Raw genomic sequence first — 20,352 nt, forward strand, 5'->3', positions numbered from 1 at the left:
AATATTTTAGTATTTTTTCACAAACAATTAAAATTTAATGATAATTTTAGACATGTTAGAATGACAGCAGGTCAAACCATATAAGTAAATGACATGTCATATTAACAATGAGAACTAGAATTAAATCGAGGAACTGGTTGAAACAAAAAACTGCAGCCAGTATTGCTCTCCGACACTAGGGCTGCTTTATCTGAACTAAATAAAAACATATGTGATAAAATACATACACTGTATTTACAAGTAATGATGATAAAGAGCTGAAAGATAATTCCTCCAGTTTAGGGTGGTGGATTGCCATGGCCTATCCCTGCAGTAACAGGTGCTAGTCCACTTCAGGGATGCTAATGCACAGTCCCACAACTGGGTAATATGGAGTTGCCTGATAATCTAACGTTAAAGTTGGAATAAGCAATAGAAATACCCATGCAGTCATAAGGAGACCCTCCAAACTCTACACTAACCATTATGGGGCCAGGACTTGAACTTAGTGAGACAGCAGTACTGTCCGCTACTCCACTGTGCTACCCTGTTAATTACAATGATGATAAGGTCATACAATTACATATTCGTTAGAACCATTTTGATCTTTCCCTTTTTATTATTTAGAGTAAAGCAGAGATCCTCTTAGAGGATCAAAGAATGAATTGAGATCAACTACCAAAATAATGTGACAAAATAGCTCTTGATCAATATAAAAAAAAAAGGCTGATGAAACCACTTCCTCTCTCTAAACAAATGGTCTTTCCTTTATCGATTGTAATGAGGTGTAATGCTTTTCTTTAAATTAGATGCCCACCATGACATCAAATGTATGCATGCACATGTAGGCACACCCCTGGTAACACATGGCAGCACCACAGCAACTAAAACCAAAATGGTGCAGTTTACAACAACACAAATGGAAAAACAAACAAAAATGGAAAGAAATAAGAAATTATAACTTCAAAATTACAAATGAGGTTTACAGTAAATCCTAACAATAGTGGTGACAGAAACAAACACAAAAAAAATAAGTACACTTCTGCAGAATTTGGACTTCCAATTTTACTTGTAAAATCATTGACTAGGTTAGGTGCACTAACCCTTCATATTAAATTTGCAGCAAAAAAATATGCTGTCTATAACATTGAAGTTATGAGAATATGGCTATATTATGTTACCATATGTGCCACATATGCGTATGAAGGTTCAGATCATTCACTGTATCTGGATCAGACAGAAAATGCACCAACCTTGACTGCTAGTTAAATGACCACTTTCACGTGAATGCCAGAACTCATAGGACCACTTATAGCTTAGAAATTAGAACACTAAATTGTTTAAAGCAATAATAAACATGCGCCATAAGAAAACCTCCATCATCTATACATTGTAAATAAACTTATAAATCATCTGTTTGGATTTCTGTTTGCAAGTTGTGTATAAATGGCTGCAACGTTCTTTATGAAAGTTTGTATGTATATTGCTGTTGGTCCAACTTAAAATACAGGATATATGTCATATGGGAGAAGGGGTTATAATAGAAGGGGGGAAATTCCCATCATTTAGGACATGCGTGCTGGGGCTGATCGGTGGACACATTCAGCGCACACAAAGTTTTGTGTGCTGGTGCGATCTCACAGATCACAGGAACATACAGCATTTTCTTCTAATTTTGATAACAGCTTAATTGTTACTAGATTACACCTTTTGTCTAAGCATACGTCTTTTTGACTCATTGTGGGCTGTGTTTAGCCATGTTGAATTTCCAAATGACAGTTTTTCACATTTAATTATACGCTGGAAGTGCCGGGTATTTTGGCTAATTTATTATAAGAACAGTAAAACACATAAGATTATATATACCAACTCATAATATCCTATAATTTGAACAGAAGTTTGGCATTAAACTTAGCATTTGGGGTTTGTGCCATGTTGTGTGTCTGCTGGCCAATATGAATTTCACTGCCATGCTCAGCTGTGAAGAACTGTCTGGGTCTACACCTGCAGTGCTAGCACAAACTTCAGACTATCAACCAAAATCCATTACCACTTGTGAAGGATGGTTGGGGCCCTTTCCCGGCTGGGAAGCTGTCATAATGAAAGGACCGAGGGAGATGATGTACACAGGGCACTGCCTCCCCTGGAGCACTAGATGGCAGCCCCCCTGGGTTGCAGTGGCACGTCAGATCCCCACAAGGCTCCATGGGAGTTGGAGATTGGCACAGCCCAGTTGGGTTCCAGGAGAGCTACTGAGCCCTACTTTGGGTTTCCACCACACCTGTGAGTACTTCCAAATAATGCTTATGAGCCACCTGAAGTGGTACCATAGGCAGGATTAAAAAGAGCCATCTCACTTCACACGTGCAGCCAGAGTCGGGAGGAAGAGGACGAAGCTTGCCAAATGAGGAGTGGAAGTGGAAGACAGAGGCAGAATTCTTGTGCTTTGTACTGTGTGCTGGGACTGCACAGGGGAAAATGATTTATGAAGCTTTACCCCACACTTCAATAAACGTGTGTTGTGCTGGACTTGGGCCTAGTGTTTGTCTGTGTCGAGCGAGTTTGGGGGAGCGGTGCGCCCCCTGGTGGCCACACACTGTTGTGATCAACAACTAATTCTTTGACCCACTGTTGCTCAATGACGGTAAGAAGGATTTTGTCCAGAAGATTCATCCCAGGAGCTTCAAGAAGTGCAGTCTCACTCATTAGCAGCTTCACAAAGCCCATAGCATTCCACAGTCTCACAGCACTGGCAAGATCCAATCAGTTTCAACTGCAACTATTGTACTAGGGTGTTGTGCCGTGTTAGCCATTATGAATGTAGAGAAAAGCCAAGCAAAATGACACCTTTTAGATCTTGCCTGAAGAAGGGGCCTGAGTTGCCTCGAAAGCTTGCATATTGTAATCTTTTTAGCTAGCCAATAAAAGGTGTCATTTAACTGCAACTATTGTAGTCCACAGCCGCTGTCACAGTGTCTGCCATTGGAGGGTTCTAAAGTGTTTGCTTTTAACCCCTTGCACAAAAATCTCTCAGTTGTTGGTCTTGGCCGAAAGGTATCCTGTGCACAGTGTTGGTCACCCATCAGAATGCCATCCTGTTTTCTGCAAGCAGAACGTGTTCACCCCCTACTCATACCGAACTGCCAATACACATTGCTATCTGACATCCGTGTGCCACTGCCACCAGTGTGACTGTCCGTCATTAGTGCTCTACAATGGCTCTTTACAAATTTTTGGATTTACCAGACAGTTTTTGTTTTTCAGCAGAATACGTTAGCCTCTCTTAACTGCGATACTTGCTTCTTCTGTCAAAGAGTTATCATATAGAGTTACATTACTATACTGTAAAAGATCACAATTATTTTCAACTGTGCAATTCTGTTGATTGTTTGGTTGATGCATTGATTAAACAAGATGTTAGGCTGGAAAAATAATGTATAAAAAGGCAGAGTTCTTTTAAAATAATAGCCTTTTTTAAATAATGAGTTGTGCATTGTTCCAAGTATCAAGATATTCACCATTCCAGTATTTGTTTCATTTAACATAATTTGATCATGAGCACTGTTTAATTAAGTTGGATTCACTCAGTTGGTTAATAACAGGTAGATTTTGAGCATTATTTACATAAATTGAAGAAATGAGTAGCTAGTCCTATATGGCAGTTAGACTACTTTACCAATCAGCTTCTTCTGAAATACCATTTCACAACACTGTTCCAGAATCAATTAAGTGAAGAAATTAGGCACATCTGCATAAATACATATAAAATCAGCTCTGCCATGTGATCAACAAAAAAAAATAAAACTTGCACATACACAAGCTTTTATATAGCATATCATAAATGTCATGTTTGACTGACATAGCTCAATAGACCTAAAAGTTATTAACCAAAATGTAAGAGGGATGAGAATAAAATACAATTAGAATAGAGGACCCGCACTGCTGGTGCATGGCCCCATTTAATTAAAAACAGCAAGCGTTTGATCATTGCAACCCCTTATCTCTTCACACTGTCTGCCACAGTGTGAGTAACGGTGAAATATTGCAAAATATGTTAAAAAAAGGAAATCAGATCCAAAATAGTAGAGTATGAGAACCCTTATTTTTTTCTTCATTTAGTCAGAGAACAATTGGCAACTGTAAAAGTCTTTCATCTCCAAGGTTATAAGAAAAACTGCATTTTACACAGCCTCGGACGTCATATAGGACTTTAGCATCTGTGAGGCGGATGATAACATATTGCAAGATGCCCATGCATTGACTCAACTCTGAAAAAATTAGCACGGCCGATAATGTACAATTTTAAATCATGGAGACAGACTAATTCCTCAAGCGCATAACACCTTGGTAAGATCAGAGCTGAAAAAATAAAAATGTATGCAGTTTGCATGAATTTGAAGCCCATTTGGCTCTTTAATGGGAACAAAAATACTAGCTCTTTTGCCAAACAGATTACAGCAAGAGACTGACTCACTGAATAAAATGAAATACTTGTTGCTTTAATAAGGAAGGTAAAAGACATAAGCTCTTCGCATTTGGCACCACAGCTAAAAGACACTGTTAGTGAAATCTGTACTTCCTTTCCTAGAAAATGTTGCTTTTTTGTCCCTACATATCTTATTCATTGTAAATTCTAGCTGTAGTTGCTTAATGATAAACATTATCTGATCTCATTTTAATAAAGAGATGAAAATAAAACTGAATTCAAATAACTGCCATATGCAAATTGACAAAGTGTTAATAATTGTGAAGTAACTGATTTTATCTGTAAGATATCATTCTCAAACCTGCTTTGTCTAGTTTAGGATTCCAGGAGCAGGATCAGATCCCAGGAACATCAAGCACAAGGTCGGACTCTTGGATAGGACGCTAGTTTATTTCAGGGCCCACTCATGCTGGAATGGAGCTAATTACTTATTGCCAAATACACTAACACCGACACCTTTTAAAACGTTGCTGAGTAGGAAGAGTATGCAGGAAAAACTCATACAGACACACTGAGATTATGAAAATTCGACACAGACGATAACGAGGCACTGAATTTAAACCCAGCGTACTGATAATAGAGGGAGATGTTGTATCCACTGTGTCACCCGATCTTCATATACTGTATGTTGTTAATTATTTAGTGTATTTTGTAATTGATGAGTTTAGAGCTGGTGGATATGTTAAACATGCATTAATCAATTTTCTGTGCCATTTATTTTCCAAAAGAGCCATTCCTATACCAGTAGAAACCATGCCTGTCTCCTGTAAGGAACACCCATGTTCACACTGACACCAGCCAAGCCAACTAGCTTCACAGCCGATTTAGGAAAGCCATTTAAATCCAGGAATAACTTGGCAAGCTTATTATTCAGAGCTTGGCAGCTGGGAGTCAAACTGGAATGCTGTGAGACGTCATTGTTACCCACAGTGCCACTGTATACTGTATGTGCAACATTTGTAGCATAACTGCATTTTTGTAAGTTATTTTAAATAATTTAAGAATACTTAAATGTTACCTTTGGTCAGATCTGTAATGTGGTAGATATGTGTAACATTCTTTATTCTAAATACCTTAAGATGCTCTGTGCCAACTGAAAGGCTGTTGAGTATCAGAGGCCATCTCTGCAGCTTCAGGTGAAAGGCAAAAGCCAAAAACAGAATGTGATGGAAGAATTTTGAATAGCCTGCTATTACACCAATTCACCTAAAATGTATTTATTTGGGCTGATGAACACTGGGAGAGTAAGTACAATAGACAGTGGTGTATGGAAACTTTTCTGTGTACTTTTCTGGGTAAACAAAAATTCACATGCCAGTATATTTACCATAGAGATGATGGGATTACATACCATTTATTAACTGCAGTATTTAAATGTAAGACGTTCCTATTTAATGATAAGATGTTTTGCCAAAGTCCTTTAATCTACTGAGATAGTTTTGGTACCTTTCTGTCCCTACAATAGGGTGTTAGTTGGTCTATACTATTCTTTTTGTGCTGATTGGTGTAAAGTGTGAGTTTTACAGCTCTGTTACGCAAATTTTCCTAGCCTTCATAAACTAAACCCTTCTCATGTTTCTTCAGTCTGGCTGTAGCGAACTGAAGTGTTCATATGCAGACTCATTCACATCTGTTGCGATTAAAGATGTCCACCGGAATTGCTGTAGTAGTGAACTCAGCTGGTATTTAAAGGAAAAGTCGCTGACAGTAATTGGGGGTGACTGTTGGAAACTGAGCTTTGAGGAAGCACTAGTCACAGTTTTACTGTACAAATGTGTGCCCTAATTTAATAAGAAAGTACATCTAGACAGTACAAACTTTGAACCTGTTCAACTTCTGTACACACATTTCTGAATTCATCCAATGTCAATACTCATATTATTAGCAAGTTTAACACTTAGTACCTCATTTGTAATCATGCCTACTGCTCATACTTGGTGGGTCTAGTCAGAGGGATCCCATATAAAGAGTGTTTTGTTAAAACATTTATCATTCATATCTAAAAAATAACAACCGTATATTGCATATCGGGGGAAAGGAAAAAAAAAAAAATGTCCTAATATAGATTTTTTTCATTTTTGTGGTAAATTTCCCAGCATATCGCATGTCGAAAGCCTTTTCACCTACATCATGTTTCTGCACTATACACCATAAGATGTGTTTTGGTTTTCTAAAAGGCAGATGCATCTTAAACCGCATATCACATAATCATTATCTAACACCAATGCAGAAAATAGCTTTTAAGTTTCATGGTACTGCACTGCAATAGTTTTTCTTTTTTTTTGATGATAATGCTCACTGAAGCAGTTGCTGCTTTGGGAATTGTTTCAGGTCACACTGCAGAACTACAACGTCCTTGTGAGCCAATTACAGGCTATGCTAGAGTAATATTAGGCATTTAGAAGGCATTGTGGAGACCATACCTGGCTGCCAATTACTAAGTCAATTTTCAACTATTTATGGTCAATGATAACTGAGAAAAGGGCTATGCATCCAAGAAGAAAAATGAATCTACTTCTGTGACTTCAGACAGTAGCTTCAGGCCTTGGAGCCAACCGACTGTATTATAACAGACATATTCAGTATTTCTAGAAGCCCCTAAAACATACAAAAAGATATTCTCCCTTGAATTTCCTTCAAAGCCAGTCTTTATGTTCCCATTCTCTACTTCTGTTATTCTTTACATATAGAGCATGTATGCCTATACATAGTTCAAAATTTAATTTTCAGTGCCTAAATAACAACTAACATAAAACTGTATTATAACAAGCATATAATGTGACCTTTTTAATTCTTTGTGAAAACTGTATGGAAGATGTAAGGCACATGTGACACATCTTTTAAGCAAAAGAATCAATCAGTCTAAAACTGAAACACTTAATAAAACATGAAAAAAAACATTATGAACATGTGGTTCACAGTCAATCTACTCTCAGGCATAAAGTTAAATGTAGTGGGAATTTAATCATCGATACACAGTACATATCATTATCTCTCCATATTTAAAGAACAGTATCAAATGTAGAGAAAGGTCTGCATCAAGGAACCTGGCAAGAACCCGTAAGAAATGGGGGCCATTGATAGAGAATAAATGAAACTTGCATATTTGCTATGAGAAAATGCATGCAACCCATTGAGTGGCATCTGAATCGAGCACACTTTACAACAGACTGAGCAAAGTTGAAAGTGGCACAGTGTAGAGTGTTGATCAAAAGACCACTCTCTAACCTATAGCTGTATTTCAGCTGGCAGGGACAAGACAACCAAACTGCACCGTGGTGGCACAATGCTTGACCACTGGGAAAGAAAATATCAACTTATAGATGGCGTTACACATTTCGGATTCACAAAAATAAAGACACATCGAATGGAAATCCAAAATGATTGTTTTTATAGACACAAACTGTGGGCTAAACAAATCAATGTACTTGACACTCTCAAAGATGACAATATTCATTTAGCAATTTCAAATCAAATCACCTTAATCCAGAAAACGCACAATGAAAATATCCAGTGATGTTACACATTATGATTTGCTGTTTTAAAAACATTTTTTGCGTTCTGTTTTCTCACTGTTTAAATAATATAGGAAAGTAGCATTCAGTTTACTTAAAACTGCATACAGTATGCTTCCTACATTAAAAAAATACTTATTGTTACAATATGGATGTTTTTCTGGACAACTGCCGAGACTACTCACTCATACAGTTATAAGTGACATGACACACTGACACACCATCTGTCCCATCTATGCTGTTATACATATTAAGCTGGTATTACCACTTGTGAAATTCACATTTTTTCAACACTTCACTAATTCTTAAAAGGTTTAATGAAGTTAAAAATAAGAAATAAAATGACAAAATGTAACAGTAGATAAGAAAATGATACTCACAAAGATTGGTATGAAATTAGGCCCAAATAAAAATAATGTCTGAAAATCAAGGAAAATGGTGCTTTTTACAAGGCAATTGTCTAATCCCAAAGTAAACCAATGGAGCTTTCTGTAATTTGATTGGAAAGATAAGGCGAAAGGAGATTCACAAACAGGGAGAAAAGTTCAACAGAGTGGAGGCAGCTAAGATAAATGAGAACTCACTGAGAGTAATGTGTTGACTTTTCTGAGAGGCTGAAAGGCCATCTTTACGCCCCATCTAATGTTTAGCAAACCAAATGTTCCTCAGTACCTTTATGGCATACAAGTCATATGAATAAAAGTTCTTTTTCAGTTCAGCCAACCCATAATTATGGAATCATTGTGCTATATCATAACATCATATACTAATATAATCCTTTGAAAGACTTGGAATATCTCAGTTAGTGGTGGCTTTCAGTATTTTATATTAGTTTGTAATAATACTAGGAGTGAGTCACGGGTATGTCAGATATGCACATTGATAGTCATTTTATATGTCATATACTGTATACATACGCACACACACACATATATAATATATAAACCTATACACACGCGCATATCCATTTATACTGTAGATACAGTATATATATATATATATATATATATATATATATATATATATATATATATATATATATATATATATAAAATGTACACATACACACATATATATAATCCTGCATAAGATCTAAACTAAGTGGTTATCATTATTTAACAGACCTACAGTACATATTTTTCAACTCTGTCAAAATAATTTAAAGATATTTATTACTTAAAAGACACCTTTCCAGAGCTACACTATAAACAAATGAAGCAGAACAGTGTTAATTAACCTTAAAAACCAAAAGAAAAAAAGAGAAGAAACAATAAATAGAAAAAGAAATATCTCATGCTGAAATATTTAACAAAATCTGAGTCTTGTGGCTTGTGAGGAGATGTAGTATTTCCTAAACTGCTGCCTTTAAGTCTGATAGAGTAACTTACAGTTTATCTATTATATATCATGGCCAGGGTGCAATTTGTGTAGTACACATTCTCAGAGACAGGGTTTAATAATTGAGGATATTAATATAAACTTATTATATTTACCAATTGAATTTGACATAAATATGTACGGTTCCAATTGATTTGCTTTATCTATTGTTATTTAGCACAAGAAATTTAAAGAATATTAATATAATTAGAAATGTTTTATCTATTTTGCCTTAAAGACTGCTATTTTTTATTCTTTCTATATGCATTTGCTTGTTTAATTCACTCAATAATAATAATAATAATAATAATAGAACACTGGCGCACATATTAAAAACCCTATTTCAAATCTAATTGAATGTCCCTAAAACATTGTGGACATTAACTTGCTTAGAAAATATTTAGGAAAATTTGGCAAAAAAAAAATAAAAAACAGAGGAGATTTTAATTACCAGGTTGTTTATGTCCACTAATGTCTTCCTTTTTAGATAGATAGATAGATAGATAGATAGATAGATAGATAGATAGATAGATAGATAGATAGATAGATAGATAGATAGATAGATAGATTTAGTAATAACAAGAAAATCAATAAAATTCTTTGTGATTAATCAATTTTTGCAAAAAAAAATTGCACTGGTAGGTACCATTTAACAAGCCATTTATGCAATAGAAACTATGACAAATTACATCTCACTTAGGTAGCGTAAAGCAAACCATTTATGCCGTGGTAAACCCGTTGACAATGGCAGTGCTGGTTTTCCTGCATCCACTTCACATAGCAGAGTCATAAAGAGCCAGAGCTTATTCTGGACCCAAGGCGAGAACTCACCCCAGACAGGACAGGACACAACATCAAATGGATACATGCCACCTCAGTCTGACTCACACTGTGTTAGAGCAGAGTCCAAACACACCCAATACACACACCATTGAGGTTTTCTAATTTAAACATTTCTTTTTTTTAATCTGTACCTATACAATGTGCTGTACTCTGTGTCGCTGGAGTTTGTATTTGGAAAGAGAAATACATTACTGCTAAAAAAAATATTTTATGTTACATGATTATGAATTATAAAAATGTTTACTGCAACACAAGAAACATTAAAGAAGTTGCACCGTCCATGGATTTAAGAAAAAATGTCCACAGTAAATCTGAAGTTTTGTTTCTTCTTGCAGTTTTAAACTACTTCCTAATTATTTTTAAATATCCGCCTAGCCCTTTGTTTAAAATATTTAACATTTCAAAGTAATTTATAGCTTGGGTGATTTTTGGGGTAAGCATATGACAGTAGCTAAGGTCTGTATTGAAAAATATGCCATGATTGCGCCCTAATATTCTATAAGACACTCAATTAATACACTTCAAATTATTGGAAACATTAGATTTTTTTTTAAATTAAAGAAAAGCTTCTGAAACCTGAAGTTGCATATGAAGCCAAAAAGTCACAAGTTCAGTTTTTTCTCCTGATTTACCAGTCACCTAACCTGTAAATACATGTTTGATGTTATTTTGAAGAGCACGTCTGGATGATGTTCAGCATGAACAATGCTGTTTATAGGGTGAAAACATACTCCTTTCATCTCTCCAATCCTCCACACGCTGTTAATGCTAGTGTATAATTTTATTTTAAAAGTAGCTGGCACTTTATTATGCATGAGACCTTTTAATATACTAGCATGTAAGAATGAGGCTGCAGTGAACTGTCCTTCTGTGCACAGCATGAGTACTGAGCTTGATTCTTATTCCACTCAGATAATTGTAACACAATTTATATAGTTAAGACTCTCAGTTCTTCTAATGTGCTGTTAAAATATCTAATGCAAGCAATTTACAGACAAACTGAAAAAGTCTGTCATTTTGGAATCAGAGAGGAAATATTTAAGAGTATGCTACAGCAGTTTTTAAGGGTTTCACACATATAACACGTCTTATATTATTTAAAGAGTGTTCTGCAGGAGGTTTAAACAAGGACAAGTTAATAAATAAGACCCCCACTAAAATAGTCTGCAAACATTCCTTCCTGTTTTAAAACAGGTGTTTTGAATAATGTGTTGATTTTCACAGTTCATATTACACTGACTGCAAATTAACACTTTAAACATGGAATCAAAGATGAGTTTTCAGTGAGATTTCTGTAACATTTTGCATAATGAACCAGTGGGGTTTTTATTAATGCATGCGCTGCACAGCTTTAACATTTTCTTCAGTTTATGTTCTAAAGCACGTTTCTCTTTATAGCAATATATTTCTCAGGTACAATTTGTTTTTAAGTAAAATCACCAAAAGAGACTTCGATTCCTGCGTAATAAGCAGAAACATAACGGCCTGTAAGTAAATATTAGACTGTTTAATAAAATCACTCACCAAATGTAGACAAAAATGCGCCAGGATGAAACAAACTGACTGGAAATTCTTCATTTTTACTTTAGAACTCTGGTGAAGCAGTTATTTTACTTGGATGTTGCATATATCCACTTTCAAAGGAGATGATTGGATGTAAGGAGGCACCATTTCTGGCATCGTCTACAACAGAAAGGAACATAAAGTCAAAAGGTACATGTTACATTTGAAGAAAACAAGTTGATAATTAGGATCACGTAACAGAATAGTCTTGCGATATGTTATTGAAATGCTCATTAAATGACGCGTACGATTCTGTACCAACGATACTTTCCACGAATACCCCGTAGATTAAAGCACTCTTTAAAAAATGCCTTCTTACCCTTAAGTTCGAAACCCGATCCAGAGCCGAATACCGATCGGTGGTCCGTCCGATTTTATGCTAAGACGTCCCGCAGTAAACCAGAAAAGTTCTTCACATCCAACAGGGGCACAAACGATGTTTATTTTTTCAGTGTTTACTGCCAGATCGGCGTTGATCCTAAAAAAAACTGCAGTCCAAAGGTTACCATAAGGGTAGTACAGTTTGCAGCCCGGCTAGAATGGGCTGCTAAGTCTCATCCAGGGCTGGTTAAGAGTTTATGCCTTGTCGCGAATCCTCTTATCTTCTTGGCATCTATTTGAGCATATTTATTTAATTTAACTAGTTACTTTATTCCCACGTGTATGCAGTAAGACACAGCGAACACAGACACGGACTAAACGTGAATTTACTTGCAGGCACCTATTTGCCTTTGCTGCCAGAGAGGAGGTGCCGCAGACCCCCAGCATCCACGCAGCCCGGGCTGTTTGTACACTGATGCAGGAGCGTTGATGCGCGAGCTGAGGACCAATTACTGCTCTCCTTGGGATCAGAACCCCAGGCTGACCCGCCTATGAAAATCTCCATTCCATGATCTTTGGTTTCACTTTAGGGACACGTCAACTTCTCCGGCACTTCTAACAGCCCGCTACCTTCCGTCGCAATTTTTTTCCGGACTTACCTTTACTAACCAAGCAGTTTGCCACACTATGAAATGCAACGCACGCGTCGGAAGCGTTTCATTGGCCAGGAAACCTATTTCACAAGGAATTTCAAAATATTAAATAGTCATTCACGGCAATCACCCCAAGCCCCCTGTAACTCCCCAACAAAACACACGATACACACACACATATAAACACCGTTTGTAAGTCAACAAAGTTGAGTTTGCAGTCCTGCGCACCTTTGAGTTATATGTAAAAATGCCGACTAATCATCTTTATTTATTGTTATATTTCGTAGTTCATAGTGTATCATAAATAAAAGAAGTGTGCATTAAAAGTGATAGAGCTCCCTTTTTAAATGTAACACAGTAAATAAAGTAACGACCGACATCTGGAAACATTAATACCATCAGAAGTACTGAGATACTTCATGCAGCAATTCTAGTACTGAAACCAGGATTATATATATATATATATATATATATATATATATATATATATATATATATATATATATATATATATATATATATATATATATATATATATATTAAGAAAACAAACACCTTCAATCAGAATTAAAAGCATTAAGAAGAGTACATTGTTAACTTGAACATAACTGCACGATCTTGATTATTGCTCTTTGCATACAGCATACTAGTCTGCAATTTTAGTTGTTTAAGCCTAACCTGCATATTTTACTTCTCGTTACTCTTTGCGCAGGTACTGAGCTGCATCCATCTGCTGGAGCAAATGAAACAAAACAAAGTTAAAGGCTGGAAGCATGCGATGTGACACTTCACATTCCAAGAGCGCCATCTCGTGGGAAAGGTTTGAAAAAGCCGGTCTATTTCTTATTTTCTCAGTTAAGCATTATTTTAAAAATGTGAGAGTTAATGAATCATATGTGAATTAAGACAGCGTTCATCTTTAGGTCTTATTCTGATGGATTCTGTAAACCAAAACAAATACAACTAAAAAATTAGAATGTTTGTATGTGTATTGTAGAAACATGTTACGCCATGAAATGACTATGGGTGCTGAATATGAGGTGAGTGCTATGCCTCTTAACTTCAGTGCCTAATCATTGTGTGATGTTTGCACCTCCTCCCGCATGTGTGATTGGATTTTCCTCCTGGTATTCCAGCTTTCCACCTGCATCCCAAAAACATATATGTTAGGTTATTTGGTAACTGAGAATTGGCCAAATATGAGTTAGAGTAGGTGTGCCTAAGGGTACTTTTCAATGTACTGCCCAGAGGATTGATTTTTACTTTGCTCAAAGTGCTACAAGGATATGAATTGGCTTAACCAGCCCTAAAATGTGTAAACTGGTTAGAAAATGATCTGAATGTGCATGCTCATTTTAAAATTTACAGGGAGAAGGAAGCAAGCCTTAGTAAATAACCAACCCTGGATGGGACACCTGTCTGTCTGTCTATGGACACACTAGCACTCACAGAGTCACCGCTGAACATAACATGCCTTACTTTGGGATGTGGGAAGAAACCTGGTTACAAGGAGGAAAGAAGTGTTAACATTGGCAGTCAGAACCCAGGCCACCTGAAAGATAAGCTTAAATTCAAGTTTACTATAGTGTACAGAGTATAATGAAATTCTAGCTTGCATGTCTAACCAACATGCATCTTGTTGCTATTCTGTGGCTTCCATGATCAGCAAGTTATTACTGAGAAAACTACTGAGCATGTGTGTCTTTTGTTGGTATTGTATTGTTGTTACTGTTTGGAGGAGACATGCAAGTAAGACTTTCATTGGACTGAGTACACATGGCAACAAACTTGAAGTGACCATCTAAACATGGACAGGGACTGGAGAGGAACTACAGGAAGTATCTTTTTTTCCACTATATATAAACGGTATATATTGTGAGAACCCGGGTCCAAACACCACCAGACAAACACCACTTCTTTATAAAAAGCACACGTTTATTCATTAAACACAGTCCCGCACAGCACACAGTGCTCCCAGCACTAATCACCCTGCACACGGGCCTTTCTCTCCCTGTCCGTGGGTCGCCTTTCCTCTCTTCACGGGAGCTTCATCCTGCTCCCACTCCCGACTCTAGCTCCCTGATTGTAGGGAAGCGGCCCCTTTTATTCCCACCCAGATGTGCTCCAGGTGCCTGATGACACTCTTCCGGCAGCACTTCCTGGTGTGGTAGAAATGCTGCCCTTGCACCCGGAAGCACTCCGGGCATCCCTGGAAGGATCTTCCTCCACCTTCCCAGGTGTGGCAGAAGTGCCTGTTTTCCGGGCTCCATGAGGCTTGGGGCGCCCTGTGGCAGTGGCCACAGGCCCCAATGGGCTTGAGCCTCCTTGCTCCTTTCCCGTGGTCTCCTCAAGATCCAGGACGGTTGCCTCCTCGTGGCCCGGGGGACATATAAGCCACCTCCCGATCCTTCCAGGCATCCCGGCTGGGTCTGTCCTCCAGCCTCCTGTGACTATATATATATATATATATATATATATATATATATATATATATATTATATATATATATATATTCACGGCATTCGTAGTCTGTGTCACAATCTGATTGTATGGGTGGTTACCTACCAGGTAACGCTTGTGGTTGGCCAGCAATCTGCTAACATCCGCCACGGTGCCCTCAGTTTGTGAGGAGCAGATCATAGAATGGTTGAAATAGTTTACTGTCAAATAAATGCAAAGAGTACGCGACACGTGTTTCGCCCTCATTCTGGGCTCATCAGGTGTACACACTCCACTGCACTCCCTCTCGGGAATCGAACCTCGGACGTCAGCGCCTGAGGCGATGCCCCTAACGTTGCGCCACGGCGTGTGGTTCGTTTATTTGACAGCATGTAGATCGGGGTAATTACATTCACGGCATTCGTAGTCTGTGTCACAATCTGATTGTATGGGTGGTTACCTAACAGGTAACGCTTGTGGTTGGCCAGCAATCTGCTAACATCCGCCACGGTGCCCTCAGTTTGTGAGGAGCAGATCATAGAATGGTTGAATATATATATAAATCTTGACTGTTTGGGCATCAGATCTGCTCCTAATTTTACCCAGGTTGAAGCCTCACCTTTCCCTTGACTGGTGCACAGTGTACTATGTTGCTCAACATCCTATTAATTTCCTAAATGGTCCATTACACTATTTGATTACTTTCAATATGGAAAGCCTTATTTTTATTTATATTTACATTAAACTTTATCTGCCACATTCTGCTCGCCTTAATTCTGTCCATCACAATTTGAAAAGATTCTTCTAATTTGGTAGTAGTCCCCAGGCTACCTTGTTGAGTGTAATCTCCAAAATTAACCAGCCTTTTATTTACATTTTATCTAATTATAAAATATGTGATAATGTTACACAGTTCCATTGTGGGCTCAAAATGTTTGCATAAATATATGTATCATGAAACAAGCTTAATTCAAATTAAAACAACTACCGAACCGAATAAAACTTTAGGATGCAAATGATGATTATATTATATTATATTACATTTTATTATATTATATTAATACTAGTCATTTAGCCCGTTACAATAAGGGGCGCTAGAACAGTAGTGCATAAACATTAGTATGAACAGTCTATATTAAATGGCAAGGGACTTTGACCTCATTCTTTTTGTTGGTCGTATTTTTCTTTCTTTCAGCCTTTCTTTTGTTGATGTTTACTTGCTGAGCTGACTGTTCTTCATGGGCTGCCACCGTGTATTGTGTGTCTTTAATTTTCTGTGACAGTAATACTGGCTTGTACGTCCGATGGCTTGAACGTCCGTAATATACCTTTAATTTTCTCTGGTGGTAATACAGGCGTGCGCGTCGGTAATATGCCTTTAATCTCCTCTGACAGTAATACTGGCTTGTATGTGGCTGTAATATGCGTCACTGTATTGTGTACCTTTAATTTCTTCTCGCAGTAATACTGGTTTGTATTTCCGTAAAATGCCTCTAACTTTTTCTGACAGTAATATTGCGCATCGCACTGTGCCCCGTGCATGCACACTTCACCAGAAGACACACATGAACACCTGGACGCAAACAGGGATTTTATTAAAGAGGATAATATAATATATATTATACTGAAAGCCTATGTTTACTCCAATTAAGGGTCAGAGGAGGCCAGAGCTTATCCTAGCCGCACTGGACACAAGGCAGGAAGTAACCCTGGACAAGGCACCAGTCTGGCATCTGCACCCACAAACTATGAAGAGTCTGGTTAGGATTGAGAGGGGAGGAAGATCAAGACAGAAGGTTTATGAAGTAGAGAGCAGAGATTGGGAGTATGAGCCAATGCAGAGGACAGAACGTGTGGTGGTCTAATGTTGGCCTGTGGTTAATGAGAGGATTATGCTCCAGGGGCAGGTTTCTCTCGTTGACCATTCAGGGAGATGGAGTAGCTGAATGACTTTGAGGAACACCTTATAAATGTCAAAGCATAGTGGTGGGATGATGGTGCCAGGCTTTGGGTGTCCCAGTGTGTGACTGACTGAGCTTGCAATGACGTAAGCCATTTTAAAGGATGACCACTCATGCCGGTGCCTTGAGTCTCGCTGAGCACACCTGTCAGATAATCAGGAGTGGCACTGAGGCTCAAGAGAAAGACAAGCACCTGATTTTATCCTTCTGATTTTAACCCTTGTTAAATGTATTTATTTATTTATTGATGACGAATGATTTTAACTCCTACAGAGCACTTGTTGTTATTGGAATATGTATTTATTTATTTAAAGAAGAAACTTTACTGCACTTGGTTTTGGACACCTTGTTATTTGAAATAAAAAATCACAATGCACTGTTTTGCACCGACCTCTGCTGCTATGTGTCCTCATTGCAATAATCCATCTCAGTACATGACTATGAATGTCTGGGTGCAAGATGGAGTCATGCTAGCTTCAGGCAACCCAGGCATCACAAATATATATAAGTTAATATATTTGATTCTCTGTTATTGTACAGTGCAATCAATTGTATTATATTATAAAATCTTCAATTGAGTGATTTTCTGTGGTATCATTAAAGTGAAATTTACATTGAAATACTGTATGGACTATTCCATATAGATTCATGGGATTTGGATACAAAACCAGAATATTTGCTGAAAATCCATCACATAATGAAAACAGTTTTCATGCAAGAAATGACTAGCATCAGCTTTAAAACCAGAAAGGCATTAACACCACCCATCCCATACTTGTCTTATTTATTCCAAGTCATTGGCCTATCCTGGCAGCTTGGTCACAGGATAGGCTGCTCACTGGCACTATGGTTAGTATTGTTCCAGCACTGGAATCCTTGCTGAATTCCCTGACTAGGTACACATATTGTGTGTTGGTTTCCAAAACTGCTGCACTTTTTGTCCCACATCCCAAAATGTGCATGTTATGTGGAGTAGTCTGGCATAGTGGGAAAGCATGTAGATGCACGGTTTTATCTAGTAGTGGACTGGCTACCCATCCATTTTTTACCCAATGCTGCAGCTCCTCAGGACCCCGAACTGTAAAAGATTAGGTGAGTTTATTGGCAGCAGTCAATAGTAGTCATACCAGCTGTGCCTCAGAACTGATAATCCACCCCAAGGTAAGCATGTTTGGGTCTGGTAAAAACTTGGATGTGAGGCCATCTAGGAAAAGATTGGGTTGCTGCTGGAAGAAGTGCCAGTGAGGCCATCAACTAACACTTATTCTGTGCTCCAATGCAGTGATGAGGACAGTGTGCTTTAAATATTGGTATAAATCTTTGGATGAGATGTAAAACATGAGGGGTGAATCTTTATGGTCAATAAAGATCCTTGGGCATCTTTCAACCCTACTATGACTACTGGCTAAATTGCATACCACTGGTCATTCTTGCCCAATAATCATCCCCTGTCTCCAACTGGCTAAATATCTTTCTCACCCATTATCCACCTAATAGCTAATGTGTGATGAGCGTACGAGCACAATAAAGGCTCTTGTTGTATCATTTCAGGTGGATGCTATACTTTGGGAGTGGATGAAGTGGTCCCCCTCTGTTTATGTAAAACGCTTACAGTAGGTTAGAAAAGTGATATATAAATGTAATTAATTATCATGATTATTATTGTTCAATGGGTGGCACGGTGGCGCAGTAGTAGCGCTGCTGCCTCACAGTAAGGAGACATGGGTTAGCTTCCCAGGTCCTGCCTGCATGGAGTTTGCATGTTCTCCACGTGTCTGAGTGGGTTTCCTCCTGGTACTCCAGTTCCTCCCACAGTCCAAAGACATGCAGGTTGGGTGCATTGGCGATTCTAAATTGTTCGTAGTGTGTGTGTGTGTGTGCGTCCTGCGTTGGGCTGGCGCCCTACCTGGGGGTTGATTCCTGCCTTGCGCCCTGTGGTGGCTGGGTTTGGCTCCAGCAGACCCCCGTGACCCTGTTTTAGGATATAGCGGGTTGGATAATGGATGGATGGATAGATTATTATTCATTAAGGACAGGTGCAGGCACTGCTCCATCCCCAGCAGATGGTGCTGTTTTGCAACCATTAGACAAGTAAACTTAAATGTGATTTACTGTTAAAATGTTTATAGTAAACTCAACTTAATCATCATAATCAAATTTGTCAGTTTGGCACAATATGCTCAATGTATTTCTTATCCAAAAAAATATGTTTTTTTTAGGTTTGTGAAGTGTTCTTTGTCTGTTTCTGGGTTGTTAGGCCAGGCCCTTTAACCTCACAGTGTTCTTAGTGTTCCTTTTCTCATCTGTGTGCACATGGGCTGCCTGAATATTTTGGTGTTACCCTTGGATTTGAAAGCCAGATCCGTTTTAATTGACCCATTGAATATTTATTTTTTTGTGACACAGTTTAAAACAGGGGTGGGCAAAGTCATTCCTGGAGGGCCGCAGTGGCTGCAGGTTTTTCTTCCAACCCAATTGCTTAATAAGAAGCACTTATTGCTCAAGTAACACTTCTGCTTCACTTTAGTTGTCTCACTCATTAAGATTTAAACACTTATTGCTTATTTTAGTCTTAAACAGCTGTAGTCTTGGTTTTTAATTACCCCTTATTAGCAAATAGATGCAAATGACAAAAGAAACCAGAATTTCTCCATTTAACTTGTTTCCATTTACACCTGTGTGTATTTATCATGCACTATTTGGTTTAATTAAATAGAGAAAAGTGAAGAACTGAGAATTACTCGTCTGTTTTAGTCTTCAAATCATTTGGATGATATCCTTAGAAAGAAAAAAAAATCTAGGATATGAGAATTACCTGACATGGTAGAGATAAAGTATTAACAAGCCATGAAATTAAATTATTGACAAGGATTGTTTTTCAATTAAGCAACTGGGTTGGAACAAAAACCTGCAGCCACTGCGGCCCTCCAGGACTGACTTTGCCCACCCCTGGTTTAAAGGGTGCATGAACTTGTACATCTCACTATTTTGGAGCAGCCGTCATCATTATCATGAATCATGATATGTACAATACTATTTAGCACTTTGCCCACTGAACAAACAAAAATGTATGACTGTTCAGCTTTTGGTATTGAGTATTTGGTGATAAAGTTGATATATCTTTTAATACTGTTATTTGCTGTTTGTATTGTAAGGCAAAATAATATGTTAATAACTCTTGGGAATGTGCAGGCTTTTAAAGTAAACAGAGAGAG

The 20,352-nt window shown here is 37.8% G+C and overlaps 1 protein-coding gene across 1 annotated transcript in view; it reads right to left on the minus strand.

Moving 5' to 3' along the window:
* The window catches only part of nxph2a (neurexophilin 2a), a 98,001-nt gene extending 85,115 nt beyond the window's left edge, over positions 1–12,886 (minus strand). The window contains exons 1-2 of the mRNA XM_028806509.2: positions 12,083–12,886; positions 11,725–11,883 (exon numbers count right to left, since the gene is read on the minus strand). Coding sequence (XP_028662342.1) covers positions 11,725–11,778 — 54 coding nt within the window. The 5' untranslated portion in view covers positions 11,779–11,883; positions 12,083–12,886. The remainder of the gene's footprint in view (positions 1–11,724; positions 11,884–12,082) is intronic.
* Positions 12,887–20,352: the final 7,466 nt, after the last annotated feature.

This window comes from Erpetoichthys calabaricus, chromosome 8, assembly GCF_900747795.2.
Source record: "Erpetoichthys calabaricus chromosome 8, fErpCal1.3, whole genome shotgun sequence".
Classification (NCBI taxonomy): Eukaryota; Metazoa; Chordata; class Cladistia; order Polypteriformes; family Polypteridae; genus Erpetoichthys; species Erpetoichthys calabaricus.